Source organism: Cherax quadricarinatus, chromosome 56, assembly GCF_038502225.1.
Source record: "Cherax quadricarinatus isolate ZL_2023a chromosome 56, ASM3850222v1, whole genome shotgun sequence".
Classification (NCBI taxonomy): Eukaryota; Metazoa; Arthropoda; class Malacostraca; order Decapoda; family Parastacidae; genus Cherax; species Cherax quadricarinatus.
Window position 1 is genome coordinate 3,576,966 of NC_091347.1, and position 16,260 is coordinate 3,593,225.

At 42.9% G+C, this 16,260-nt stretch overlaps 1 protein-coding gene across 1 annotated transcript in view; it reads left to right on the forward strand.

The window, feature by feature from the left end:
- Nucleotides 1-2,423: 2,423 nt before the first annotated feature.
- LOC138854369 (octopamine receptor beta-1R-like) overlaps nt 2,424-16,260 on the forward strand; it is a 215,817-nt gene continuing 201,980 nt past the window's right edge. The window contains exon 1 of the mRNA XM_070097030.1: nt 2,424-3,252. Within this exon, the coding sequence (XP_069953131.1) occupies nt 2,861-3,252 (392 nt within the window). The 5' untranslated portion in view covers nt 2,424-2,860. The remainder of the gene's footprint in view (nt 3,253-16,260) is intronic.

The following is a 16,260-nucleotide window of genomic DNA, read 5'->3' on the forward strand; positions in this document are numbered from 1 at the left end:
GAAACGAGAGCCCAGCGAATTCTAAATAAGACCAGCGGTCAGACGAAGCTCTCGCCTCCAATTCAATAATTTCACTTCAGAAACAAAATGCTGGAGAGAAATTGTGGAATAGCAACAACAGCCACCACCACCACCATCACTGACGTCCCACACCTGCTGACCCACCCACTACCAGCACTGGACACACTGACGTCCCACACCTGCTGACCCACCCACCACCAGCACTGGACACACTGACGTCCCACACCTGCTGACCCACCCACCACCAGCACTGGACACACTGACGTCCCACACCTGCTGACCCACCCACCACCAGCACTGGACACACTGACGTCCCACACCTGCTGACCCACCCACCACCAGCACTGGACACACTGACGTCCCACACCTGCTGACCCACCCACCACCAGCACTGGACACACTGACGTCCCACACCTGCTGACCCACCCACCACCAGCACTGGACACACTGACGTCCCACACCTGCTGACCCACCCACCACCAGCACTGGACACACTGACGTCCCACACCTGCTGACCCACCCACCACCAGCACTGGACACACTGACGTCCCACACCTGCTGACCCACCCACCACCAGCACTGGACACACTGACGTCCCACACCTGCTGACCCACCCACCACCAGCACTGGACACACTGACGTCCCACACCTGCTGACCCACCCACCATCAGCACTGGACACACTGACGTCCCACACCTGCTGACCCACCCACCACCAGCACTGGACACACTGACGTCCCACACCTGCTGACCCACCCACCACAAGCACTGGACACACTGACGTCCCACACCTGCTGACCCACCCACCACCAGCACTGGACACACTGACGTCCCACACCTGCTGACCCACCCACCACCAGCACTGGACACACTGACGTCCCACACCTGCTGACCCACCCACCACCAGCACTGGACACACTGACGTCCCACACCTGCTGACCCACCCACCACCAGCACTGGACACACTGACGTCCCACACCTGCTGACCCACCCAGTTAAGTTCCCAAGGTTCTTTTGGTACAATATCATTAATTTTTATAACATAAATGAAAAACACATATCTTTAAATATATAAAAAATTTCTAGAAAGGACTAAATTTTAAATGAGTTCTTGATAACTGACCAGTTTTACCTATTCGGCACGACAGCAACCGCCCAGAGGGGTACTATCGTCCTGCCATGTGAGCGTAAAACGAAAGCCTGTGATTCTTTTACATGATGGTAGGATTGCTGGTGTCTTTTTTCTGTCTCATAAACATGCAAAATTTCAGGTACGTCTTGCTACTTCTACTCACACTTAGGTCACACTACACATGTATGTACAAGCATTTATATATATATATATATATATATATATATATATATATATATATATATATATATATATATATACCCGTCTGGGCTTTCTTCTATTTTCTTATTAGTTCTTGTTCTTGTTTGTTTCCTCTTATCTCCATGGATAAATGGAACAGAATTCTTCCTCCGTAAGCCATGTGTGTCGTAAGAGGCGACTAAAATGCTGTGGTTGATATGTAATGACCTCAAAAACACAAGTGAGGATCTTTTGAGAAGAGGCGAGGTAAAGCGAGGTCACGTGATTCATGTGTTGTGAGGTAGGTTGCTCTCTGTTTGACAGAGTATCATGTATGTTAATTTTTATATATTCTGGGGGGATTTTTGTAGCTACCGGTATTATATTCTGCGGTGTCGGTGATGGCGATCAGCGAGGCTTCTAGACACCGTCAAAAAGTTATGGCCGATCACCGACACCTTGGAACAATATTGAAATCTAGAAAATTAAAAAAAAATGTTGATAAAGAAACTCAGTTAGGCCAAGCTTAGCCTGCCTCACAACACAGGAATCACGTGACCTCACTTGCCTTTTCCTGGTCACTGTGACACTCACATGTCGCTTCCAGCTTTTATATACTTTTATTTTCGACATTTATATGTTAGAAGTGATCAAGGACCGAAACGTATTGTAATATGTTCTAGTGCTTACTCAGCTGTCTTTTTAATCCAAATTGTTATCAACTACGAGGGTTTATACCGGCAGATATATACTCGTAGTTACCTGTTTGTGGTTACAGGAACGGAGCTACGCTATTGTGTGTACATACTCCTTTGATTGTGGTGGTAATCGTCGAGTTTAACCTCCTGGCTCCTTTTGTGTGTGTGTGTATGTATGTGTGTACGTGTGTGTGTGTGTGTGTGTGTGTGTGTGTGTGTGTGTGTGTGTGTGTGTGTGTGTGTGTGTGTGTGTGTGTGTGTGTGTGTGTGTGTGTGTGTGTGTGTGTGTGTCGCCGCCAGCGGTCCCAGACCAGCCGCTGGCTCAGTCACCTGTGGACCGTGGTGGTGTTGGGAGTGAGGCTCTGCCGCTCCTCCTGCTGCAGTGCACGCTCACCCGTGCTCGTGGGAGGAGGGGAACGTCGGGCAAACAGGCAAAGAACTAAAGGCGCTAGGCAATGATCGCGCGATGTTCACCGACAGTAACTGGAGATAGAGCATTACTGGCTTCATTAAACCTTTGTCAGTGTGAATGTTTATTATTCCGCAATGTGAAGGTGCTCGAAAAAAAGAAAATATTGAAATGTTCGACAATTATTTAAGACATTTCGCGTTGCTTGAGAATGTTGCCAGAGTGAGAGATGAACAGGGAAGAGCGCGAGTTTTTGCTCTGAGGAGTGAGGGCTGCAGCGAATGAGGGGTTGCAGCGAGTGAATTTTGCAGCAAGTGGGGTTTCAGTGAGTGGGGTTGTAGCGAGTGCGGTTACGACAGGAGAGACGAAACAGACCAAAGTGGCGCTGGACAATGTTAGTCTGGACGCTAAGTTCCCACTCATGATGGTGTCCACGCTGCTCCTTGGTCCCGCCACCAACCTCAACCTCTCACACGACGATGGGGTGGCCAGGACACACGCTGTAGGCGTGGGCGTGGATGCCCCAGAAATCCCTGGCACTGAGAGCAACGCCTTAACCGGCACACACGACTTTCTTTACACCTCTTTGATGCCTCCAGAATCCTTCTTAAGCCTGCAGACCACTTCCACGCTCCCCCATGGCGTTGCCTCCGCTGGCCCAGCAGGGGAGGAGGCATGGGTGGTGGGCGTGGACGTGGGCGTGCAGCCGACATGGGTGGGGGTGCTGGTGTTGATACTGAAGGGGGCAGTGATGGCAGCAGTCATCATTGCATCAGTCCTGGGCAACCTGCTGGTGATCGTATCTGTGGCTCGGTAAGTTATCACCTTAAAAATACTCTTGTCACTCCCTCTTTGTATCTTCTGTTGTGGTGTGGAGATTCATCTAGTGTCCCCATATGGTTTAACTACTGAGGTACAGGTCTTGTCCCTGTTCTTTCTTAACTGTTTATATTAAAGAACAGGTACAATATCGTGACTGGAACAATACACAGTACACAAATAACTGCCACTGCTACTATTTCTTCCTCTCTTGGTCCCATCCCTGCCCTCTCGGCTATACATAGTGGGTTCCTAACTGTTTTCTGTTAGTGTGACTTTGTAAATGGTTCCAGTGGGACTGAAACATCGTCGTAAATATGCCAAGTGGGACCGAAATGTCATCTCTCCCCCATGTACGGGTTCTCTGTGTATCGATATATTATCTGTTTTACCTAACTGTTGTGGAGGTGAGACGAATCTCTTATACTTGTTCTCTCTCTTAACTAATTTAAAACTCTTTATTTCTCGTAATTAAGCATATTTAAACTTTTGTCCTCTATCTCGTCACGAACGTATTTCAACGTTATTTCCTGTAATTTCGTAAACTGAAATCTATTTCCTGTCATTCCGCATATTTCAAGCTTATTGCCCGCTACGAAGAATATAGAGAGCGTATTTCTCGCAGAAACACAAATGCGTAGTCCATCACGCAGTATAATTCAAATTTAAATCCCATTTCGTCTCATAAAAAAAATTGAAAGCTTATTTCACGTTATGATGGAAATTTAAAGCCTATTTCCCGTTAAAGCTTTAATGCCTGTTTGGTCCTTATAGCAGAAATTGAAAGCTTATCTCCGGGTACAGCGCAAAGTATAAGTTTAGTACACGTTACGACAATGCAAAACCATTTTTTATATTGCAATAGTGCAAATTTAAGGTAGTTATCGCTGTGCGACGAATTTCTTTTGTTTGGAAAGCATTATTAACTTGCCATAGAGCAGATATATGTTTTCTACGCATGTGATGCATTTTTAGACAGGAGTGACTTGAAGCAAATATTTTTTTGGACTTGACGAGCTGCTGGAGTGTGACCAAGGTAGCATTTTGTGATGAGATTCAGGAAAACCGGTTAACCGGACTTGAGTCCTGGAGACGGGAAGTACAGTGCCTGCACTCTGAAGGAGGAGTGGGTATATATGCAGTTTGGAGGGTTTTCTGAACTTAGATATCAGCGAGCGTCTGGCAAGACAGTGATGGAGTGAATGATGGTGAAAGTTTCTTTTTCGGGTCACCCTGCCTTGGTGGAAGACGGCCAGTGTGTTACACACACACACACAGTATATTATATAATATATATATATATATATATATATATATATATATATATATATATATATATATATATATATATATATATATATAACATGAAAAAAATATATAGGGAAGTACCACCTCCATAGCTGGACTGGGGACCCTCATCCTCAGAGAAGACAATAAACGTACCTCAGGGAAAACTCAAGGTTCTCCCCGGACCTGTTTGAATATTTTCTTCTCCTACCACCCCCTATATATTTATTCTATGTGAACATTTATTAATAAACAAAATACATTTACAGAAAAAACAAACATGAATGCAATGGCGCAATGTATCAAAGATCATGAATTTCCTCCAGCTCCTCCGAGGCTGGACGTGAGCCACGTATGCAGCAAGCATTTCCCCTCTGGATGGCGACGCGGAGGCGCTGGACCCTGAAAGTGGCTGCCCTTGGGTCCCCGGTGGTGTGTGTATATATATATATATATATATATATATATATATATATATATATATATATATATATATATATATGCAAGGAATTCGCAAGAGCAGGCGAAATATACACAAACACTGATCTCTGGCTGAAGGAGACTCGAACCTACGAACCTTGGAACAAGGTACGCAGTGCTTTACCAATCTACCCACACTAGACCAATACCTTGGAGTCCAGCTTGCGCTAGACTTTGATCCAAGGCAGCCAGCTTTCAGGGAGAAGGCTTACAGCTTTTCATCTCATCCCGTGCATGCATCAGCTTTACTAGAGATATTAACAATGCAAGGAATTCGCAAGAACAGGCGAAATATACACAAAAGCTGTAAGCCTTCTCCCTGAAAGCTGGCTGCCTTGGATCAAAATCTAGCGCTAGCTGGACTCCAAGGTATTGGTCCAGTGTGGGTAGATTGGTAAAGCACTGCATATCTTGTTCCAAGGTTCGTAGGTTCGAGTCTCCTTCAGCCAGAGATCAGTGTTTGTATATATATGTCGTGCCGAATAGGTAAAACTGGTCAGCAAAAACTCATTTAAAATTAAGTCCTTTCTAAAATTTTCTCTTATGAGTTTAATAATATATTTGTTCATTTATGGTAATGTAAAAATTAATACTTTTGTACCAAAAGAACCTTAGAAAACTTACCTAACCTTATTATAACAAGCGCAATTTAATTTAGCCTAACCCAACTAAATATATTTTAGATAAGTTTACAATAATTTAATAATAAATAAACAGAATGAAACATATTTTTTTTCGTTAGGTTCAGAATGATTCTTGTAATAATGTTGGTAGAATTACCGACAATATGTAAAGTAAAAGGACACAAGTGCAACTAATGTGACATTTTATTGTGGCAACGTTTCGTTCTCCAGGAGCTTTGTCAAGCCGATATCGTATCGGCTTGACAAAGCTCCTGGAGAGCGAAACGTTGCCACAATAAAATATCACATTAGTTGCACTTGTGTCCTTTTACTTTACAGAATAATTCTTGCGATATTATTGCATACACAAATTTTCGCTTGCCTTATTCGGCAAGAAGAGCGTTGTTATTTAAGCCAAAATCGCAAGTTTTACCTATACGGCATTATATATATATATATATATATATATATTTATATATATATATATATATATATATATATATATATATATATATATATATATATATATGTATGTATATTATCACCACGAACGAGTGGTATTTAATCAATAACAACACTACGACTAGCCAAGGATTCGAACCCATGTCGTTTTGGCCCGCCTCCTTGTGAGCGAAAGTCACACGACGCTCTAACCCCCAGAACCCACAGGATTGTGTGGTCCTGTGGGTTAGAGAGTGGAAATAAATGGTATCAAATACCGACACAGTGGAAATATAAACACATATGCAGTATAATGTGATCCTTTTATTGACAACGTTTCACCCACACAGTGGGCTTTTTCAAGTCACACACGGATCTACCTGGGGTTGGAAGGTACGAGGGTATTTATAGGCATGTTCAGAAAGTTGAGGTCAGGTGGAGAATGCTGCATCTGATGATCTACCGGGTGGAGTTATAGAGTCTTGGGTAGCTTGGCAGGGGTATTGGACAAGTTGTGAGTAGACCTTCTGCAGTGTTCTATGTTCTTATGTGGGATAGCGATGAAGAAGTTTCTTCGCGAGTGGTTCAGCTATGTTATAGAAGCCATTGTTCTGGTTGAAATTGTTGGTTATAGAGATAAGCGATGATTCCAGGATTCTTCGGTATTGAGTGTTGTCTTCTGTGGCGATAAGTCTTGAGTTTCTGTAGTTAATTAAATGGTTGTGTGAATTGCAATGTTGTACACAGGCATTCCTTGTATCGTCAGTCCTGCTTGCAAATTGGTGTTCTGAAATACGTGTTTGGAGGTCTTTTGATGTTTCGCCCACATATAATTTGTTGTAGTCATTACAAGGGATTATGTATACCCCTGCAGAGGATGGAGGCTTGTCCTGTCTACTACTGGTGATGTCCTTGATGGTCGTGGTTGTGGAGGTAGATACTTGGAATGATGTATTGGAAAAGATGTTGGAAACATGTTTGGCAATGGAGTTGATGGGGAGGACTATGTATCTCTTCTCGGCAGTGTCTTCTCTGGGTGTGTTGAAGATGTTTAATGCCCGCCGTCTGCAGTCAAGTGATTTTCGCTCACCATGAGGCGGGCCAAAACGACATGGGTTCGAATCCTCGGCTAGTCGCTGTGTTGTTATTGATTATATATATAGGTATATGGGGAAGGGGTTCCAGAGATTAACAGTCCAGCGCTTTATCACTGAGCTACGTGATTTCAAATAGGCAGTGTGGAACTTTCGTATTGGAAGCCACGTAGCTAAGCGTTAAAGTACTGGAGCTGTTATCTCGGGGTCACAGTTCTACTTCCCCGTCCACCTTCCTGTTTATTCATCGTTCATTATAACTTGGGAAGCAAGTCAAAATTCACGACGTTCTAACCACTACACCAACTATCCTACAAACATCATGTACCTACTGTCACTAGACAGGTTTCATGCCTAGTGATAGCAGGTACATGCCTAGTGATACTAGGTAATGCAGATAGGTCTGAGAGATATGTTCTCGGAAGCAGCTCAACATTCACAAAATACTATAAACTAATGGAACATTTCTCTCGTCTAATTCAATATTTTCACTGTATAGAACAACTGAATCGCCTCCGAACAACGATACGTAACTATATCATGTATATAAAAATATACAAGTCATAAGACTGTTAAAAATGACACAAACAAAATACTGAGACAGACACGATGCGGATATGATTAGGACATTAATTTTTAATGGGGTGGACGGTAAGCCGGTGGAATGCCTCGGTCAGATGACCAAAAGCTCCAATGGCGAGTCACCGCAGGACTAAGACCAGCACCGTGAAACACGTGTCATGTTCCCTGACGGATCTTACCTAACCTACATCTTGATGTACGTGCGCTGAGAGTAACAGTACATGTGTACATGTATTCGTGAAGGCTGAATGTACGTAGTTTATGTACACTCAGAGTTCACATTAGTCGCAATAAGCCTATATCTGGGATTAAGCTTATTTCTGTATGACCCTTGTCGGTTTGGTGCTTTCTTAGATAATAATAATAAGCTTATTTCTAGTTGTTGGTTAATTTAAACCCAAATAATCAGTCAAGTTTTAATTAACCCTAATTAGCCCGCCAATTGTTTAAACCCAATTAAGCAGCCAGGTTAATGTAAGCCCAATTAACCAGTCAACGGGTTAATTTAAGCCCAATTAACCAGCCAACTGGTTAATTTAAGGCCAATTAACCAGCCAACTGGTTAATTTAAGGCCAATTAACCAGCCAACTGGTTAATTTAAGGCCAATTAACCAGCCAACTGGTTAATTTAAGCCCAATTAACCAGTCAATTGGTTAATTTAAGTTCAATTAACCAGCCAACTGGTTAATTTAAGCCCAATTAACCAGCCAACCGAGAAAACAAGTTATATGTTTAGAAAAAATATGTAAAAGATTAAGATGCAATTTTGTGGATAAAATTTCTGCACGAGTAAGGAAACATCTGTAGGATAAATAGTACATCTGTAGGATTACGGTGAAGCCTGAAGGATTAATAGAACACTTACTGGATTACTTCAGCGTTTGAAAATTGAGGAATCCCTCAAAACATAAGAAATCGCTTGTAGGATTAAGAGCACTGTTGTAGGATGAGAGAAGCTGATGTAGGATTATTAATGGTGGTGTAGGATGAGAGAAGCTGCTGTAAGATTAAGAACATAGTTGTAGGATGAGAAAAGATTCTGTTGGATTAAGTAATCGTTTGAAAGAACGAGGCAATAGTCTGATGAATCAAAACTACGTGTAACTTTTTAGGATTAAAGTTAATGGGGTAAACAAGACTTCTAACGGATTAAATGAATATTTATTGTCGGTGTGACGACCAAGATTAATACAAAAACGTGTCGAAGAACGATCATAGGTATTAAAGATGGAAGGGACTGGCTTAGTTTTTAAATCATTTACCTACATCAGTCAGCCTACACAGTGGGTTTCTTCAGTTAAGTACAGAGGAAGCAGGTGTGGTAGCGATGTAAAGATGATGTAATCAGTCCTTGAACCTTGGAGAAAAAGTATTTGAGGTGGTCAGTCCCTCAACCTGGAGAAGAGTTCAGCTGGAGCTGAAGTCTTCTCCAGGCTGAGGGACTGACCACCTCAAACTCCTCATTTACCTTTCTCTGTATGGGACCGAAGAAGCCACTATCTGGTGAAACGTTCTCTCAATATTCCCAAATGTTGCACAAGTGTCTGATGTAATATTTAAATATCCAAAGTAATAAAGAATAACTGGAACGAGGAAACGTGAACGAAAGAGAGATCAAGAGAATGACGCGAGTCCAGACTCCTCGAATTATCGAAGACTAGTGTTATTTTAATTAAGGAGAACCAGTGAAGAATGAAGAACCAGTGAAGAATGAAGAACCAGTGAAGAATGAAGAACCAGTGAAGAATGAAGAACCAGTGAAGAATGAAGATACAGTGAAGAATGAAGAACCAGTGAAGAATGAAGAACCAGTGAAGAATGAAGAACCAGTGAATAATGAAGAACCAGTGAAGAATGAAGAACCAGTGAAGAATGAAGATACAGTGAAGAATGAAGAACCAGTGAAGAATGAAGATACAGTGAAGAATGAAGATAAAGTGAAGAATGAAGATACAGTGAAGAATGAAGATACAGTGAAGAATGAAGATACAGTGAAGAATGAAGATACAGTGAAGAATGAAGATACAGTGAAGAATGAAGATACAGTGAAGAATGAAGATAAAGCGAAGAATGAAGATACAGTGAAGAATGAAGATAAAGTGAAGAATGAAGATAAAGTGAAGAATGAAGATACAGTGAAGAATGAAGATACAGTGAAGAATGAAGATACAGTGAAGAATGAAGATACAGTGAAGAATGAAGATACAGTGAAGAATGAAGATACAGTGAAGAATGAAGATACAGTGAAGAATGAAGATACAGTGAAGAATGAAGATACAGTGAAGAATGAAGATAAAGTGAAGAATGAAGATAAAGTGAAGAATGAAGATACAGTGAAGAATGAAGATACAATGAAGAATGAAGATACAGTGACGAATGAAGATACAGTGAAGAATGAAGATACAGTGAAGAATGAAGATACAGTGAAGAATGAAGATACAGTGAAGAATGAAGATACAGTGAAGAATGAAGATACAGTGAAGAATGAAGATACAGTGAAGAATGAAGATAAAGTGAAGAATGAAGATACAGTGAAGAATGAAGATACAGTGAAGAATGAAGATACAGTGAAGAATGAAGAAAATGATAACAGTGAGAAACAAAATGGACACGAAAAAATAACGCAGAATAAACGCTTTAGCGTTCACTCTGTGTTCGATCTTGTTGCGTTCATACTAAATTGTTCGATCGCGTTGAGTTGCGCTCACAACATGGTAGATCTTGCGCTCACAACATGGTAGATATTGCGTTCACAACATGGTAGATATTGCGTTCACAACATGGTAGATCTTGCGCTCACAACATGGTAGATATTGCGCTCACAACATGGTAGATATTGCGCTCACAACATGGTAGATATTGCGTTCACAACATGGTAGATATTGCGTTCACTACATGGTAGATATTGCGCTCACAACATGGTAGATATTGCGCTCACAACATGGTAGATCTTGCGTTTACAACATGGTAGATATTGCGCTCACAACATGGTAGATATTGCGTTCACAACATGGTAGATATTGCGTTCACTACATGGTAGATATTGCATGGTAGATATTGCGCTCACAACATGGTAGATCTTGCGCTCACAACATGGTAGATCTTACAACATGCGTTCACAACATGGTAGATATTGCGCTCACAACATGGTAGATCTTGCGCTCACAACATGGTAGATATTGCGCTTCGTTCGGTAGATATTGCGTTCACTACATGGTAGATATTGCGTTCACAACATGGTAGATATTGCGTTCACAACATGGTAGATATTGCGCTCACAACATGGTAGATATTGCGTTCACAACATGGTAGATATTGCGTTCACAACATGGTAGATATTGCGCTCACAACATGGTAGATATTGCGTTCACAACATGGTAGATATTGCGTTCACAACATGGTAGATCTTCCGCTCACAACATGGTAGATATTGCGCTCACAACATGGTAGATCTTCCGCTCACAACATGGTAGATATTGCGTTCACTACATGGTAGATATTGCGTTCACTACATGGTAGATATTGCGTTCACAACATGGTAGATATTGCGTTCACAACATGGTAGATATTGCGCTCACAACATGGTAGATCTTCCGCTCACAACATGGTAGATATTGCGTTCACAACATGGTAGATATTGCGCTCACAACATGGTAGATCTTCCGCTCACAACATGGTAGATATTGCGTTCACTACATGGTAGATATTGCGTTCACTACATGGTAGATATTGCGTTCACAACATGGTAGATATTGCGTTCACAACATGGTAGATATTGCGCTCACAACATGGTAGATATTGCGTTCACAACATGGTAGATATTGCGTTCACTACATGGTAGATATTGCGTTCACTACATGGTAGATATTGCGTTCACAACATGGTAGATATTGCGTTCACAACATGGTAGATATTGCGCTCACAACATGGTAGATCTTCCGCTCACAACATGGTAGATATTGCGTTCACAACATGGTAGATATTGCGCTCACAACATGGTAGATCTTCCGCTCACAACATGGTAGATATTGCGTTCACTACATGGTAGATATTGCGTTCACTACATGGTAGATATTGCGTTCACAACATGGTAGATATTGCGTTCACAACATGGTAGATATTGCGCTCACAACATGGTAGATATTGCGTTCACAACATGGTAGATATTGCGTTCACAACATGGTAGATATTGCGCTCACAACATGGTAGATATTGCGTTCACAACATGGTAGATATTGCGTTCACAACATGGTAGATCTTCCGCTCACAACATGGTAGATATTGCGCTCACAACATGGTAGATCTTCCGCTCACAACATGGTAGATCTTGCGCTCACAACATGTCAGAAAGGAACACATTAAAGACTTGGGAATAATTATGTCTGCTGACCTTTCTTTCAAGGAACATAATAAGAGAGAGATCACTACAGCCACGAGGATGACGGGGTAGGTATTGAAAACCTGCAAAACATCGGAAATAATACCAAAGGTGACACTCTTCAAATTGCTAGTGCTCCCTCATTTGGAATATTGCTCAGTTTAGAAGGCCCCCCTTCAAGGAGGGAGAAATATCAGAGCTGGAACAAATATAGAGATCGTTTACGGCACACACAGCCAGTAAAGCATTTCAGTTATTGGGAACGCCTTAAAGTCTTAAACATGTACCCACCGGAGCGAAGGAGAGAGAGATACATCATAAATATACATACCTGGAAAGTACTCGAGGAACTGGTCCTAAATCTGCCGTAACACACTGGAGCCAGAGATATGGAAGGAAGTGCAAAATAAACCTAGTGAAATGTAGGGGTGTGGTAAGCACAAGATATCAGGAATACTGCTGGAACTAGTGCAGAAGCCTTCAAGAGGAAAATGGTTATCCTCACCAGGAGCGAGAAAATAATGTGAGGGACACGGGGGTAGTAATGTCTGAGGATCTAACTTTCAAGGATCACAACAGTGCCACGATCACAACTGCGAAGAAAATGATAGGATGGATAATGAGAAAGTTCAGAACAAGACATGCCAAGCCAATGATAATCCTTTTTAAATCACTTGTTCTCTCCAGGCTGGAATACTGCTGTACATTAACATCTCCGTTCAAGGCAGGTGAAATTGCAGATCTAGAGAGTGTACAGAGAACTTTTACTGCACGTATAAGTTCTGTCAAGCACCTTAACTACTGGGAACGCTTGGAAGCACTTGACTTATACTGGCTGGGACGCAGGAGAGAGAGATATAATTTACACTTGGAAAATCCTAGAAGGAATGGTCCCTAATCTGCACACAAAAATCACTCACTACGAAAACAAAACACTGGGCAGGCGATGCAAAATACCCCCAAATGAAAAGTAGGGGCGCCATTAGTACACTAAGAGAAAACACAATAAGTGTCCAGGGCCCAAGACTGTTCAACAGCCTCCCACCATGAATAAGGGGAATTACCACAGACCCCTGGCTGCCTTCAAGAGTCGGTGCCGGATCAGCCGGGCTGTGGTTGGTATGTTGGACTGCGTGCGGCCAACAGTAACAGCCTGGTTGATCAGGCCCTGATCCACCGGGAGGCCTGGTCATGGACCGGGTCGCGGGGGCACTAATCCACGGAATACCCTCCAGGTAGGTAGGTGCCAGTTCAACTAGGCTGTGATGGATGTGTGGGACGGCGGTCCTCCAACAGCAAAAACCTGGTTGATCAGGCTAGCAGCAGAAAAGCCTTGCCCATGACCGGGCTCCGGGAGTAGAAAGATTCTCGGAACTCCTCAAAAGCATATCAAAGGTAAAGAGCTTGCGCTCACAACATGGCTGATGTTACGTTCACACCAACACGGCTGATGTTACGTTCACACCAACATGGCTGATGCTACGTTCACGCCAACATGGCTGATGTTACGTTCACACCAACATGGCTGATGTTACGTTCACACCAACATGGCTGATGCTACGTTCACGCCAACATGGCTGATGTTACGTTCACACCAACATGGCTGATGTTACGTTCACACCAACATGGCTGATGCTACGTTCACGCCAACATGGCTAATTTTACGTTCACACCAACATGGCTGATGTTACGTTCACACCAACATGGCTAATTTTACGTTCACACCAACATGGCTGATGTTACGTTCACGCCAACATGGCTAATTTTACGTTCACACCAACATGGCTGATGTTACGTTCACACCAACATGGCTAATTTTACGTTCACACCAACATGGCTGATGTTACGTTCACGCCAACATGGCTGATGTTACGTTCACACCAACATGGCTGATGTTACGTTCACACCAACATGGCTGATGTTACGTTCACACCAACATGGCTGATGTTACGTTCACGCCAACATGGCTGATGTTACGTTCACGCCAAAATGGCTGATGTTACGTTCACGCCCACATGGCTGATGTTACGTTCACGCCAACATGGCTGATGTTACGTTCACACCAACATGGCTGATGTTACGTTCACGCCAACATGGCTGATGTTACGTTCACACCAACATGGCTGATGTTACGTTCACGCCAACATGGCTAATTTTACGTTCACACCAACATGGCTGATGTTACGTTCACACCAACATGGCTGATGTTACGTTCACGCCAACATGGCTGATGTTACGTTCACACCAACATGGCTGATGTTACGTTCACACCAACATGGCTGATGTTACGTTCACGCCAACATGGCTGATGTTATGTTCACACCAACATGGCTGATGTTACGTTCACACCAACATGGCTGATGTTACGTTCACACCAACATGGCTGATGTTACGTTCACACCAACATGGCTGATGTTACGTTCACGCCAACATGGCTGATGTTATGTTCACACCAAGATGGCTGATGTTACGTTCACGCCAACATGGCTGATGTTATGTTCACACAAACATGGCTGATGTTACGTTCACACCAACATGGCTGATGTTACGTTCACGCCAACATGGCTAATTTTACGTTCACACCAACATGGCTGATGTTACGTTCACACCAACATGGCTGATTTTACGTTCACGCCAACATGGCTAATTTTACGTTCACACCAACATGGCTGATGTTACGTTCACACCAACATGGCTGATGTTACGTTCACGCCAACATGGCTGATGTTATGTTCACACAAACATGGCTGATGTTACGTTCACACCAACATGGCTGATGTTACGTTCACGACAACATGGCTAATTTTACGTTCACACCAACATGGCTGATGTTACGTTCACACCAACATGGCTGATGTTACGTTCACGCCAACATGGCTGATGTTACGTTCACGCCAACATGGCTGATGTTACGTTCACGCCAACATGGCTGATGTTATGTTCACACAAACATGGCTGATGTTACGTTCACACCAACATGGCTGATGTTACGTTCACGCCAACATGGCTAATTTTACGTTCACACCAACATGGCTGATGCTACGTTCACACCAACATGGCTGATGTTACGTTCACACCAACATGGCTGATGTTACGTTCACACCAACATGGCTGATGTTACGTTCACGCCAACATGGCTGATGTTATGTTCACACAAACATGGCTGATGTTACGTTCACACCAACATGGCTGATGTTACGTTCACGACAACATGGCTAATTTTACGTTCACACCAACATGGCTGATGTTACGTTCACACCAACATGGCTGATGTTACGTTCACGCCAACATGGCTGATGTTATGTTCACACAAACATGGCTGATGTTACGTTCACACCAACATGGCTGATGTTACGTTCACGCCAACATGGCTAATTTTACGTTCACACCAACATGGCTGATGTTACGTTCACACCAACATGGCTGATGTTACGTTCACGCCAACATGGCTAATTTTACGTTCACACCAACATGGCTGATGTTACGTTCACGCCAACATGGCTAATTTTACGTTCACACCAACATGGCTGATGTTACGTTCACACCAACATGGCTGATGTTACGTTCACACCAACATGGCTGATGTTACGTTCACGCCAACATGGCTGATGTTATGTTCACACAAACATGGCTGATGTTACGTTCACACCAACATGGCTGATGTTACGTTCACAACATGGCTAATTTTACGTTCACACCAACATGGCTGATGTTACGTTCACACCAACATGGCTGATGTTACGTTCACGCCAACATGGCTGATGTTATGTTCACACAAACATGGCTGATGTTACGTTCACACCAACATGGCTGATGTTACGTTCACGCCAACATGGCTAATTTTACGTTCACACCAACATGGCTGATGTTACGTTCACACCAACATGGCTGATGTTACGTTCACGCCAACATGGCTAATTTTACGTTCACACCAACATGGCTGATGTTACGTTCACGCCAACATGGCTAATTTTACGTTCACACCAACATGGCTGATGTCACGTTCACACCAACATGGCTGATGTTACGTTCACACCAACATGGCTGATGTTACGTTCACGCCAACATGGCTAATTTTACGTTCACACCAACATGGCTGATGTTACGTTCACACC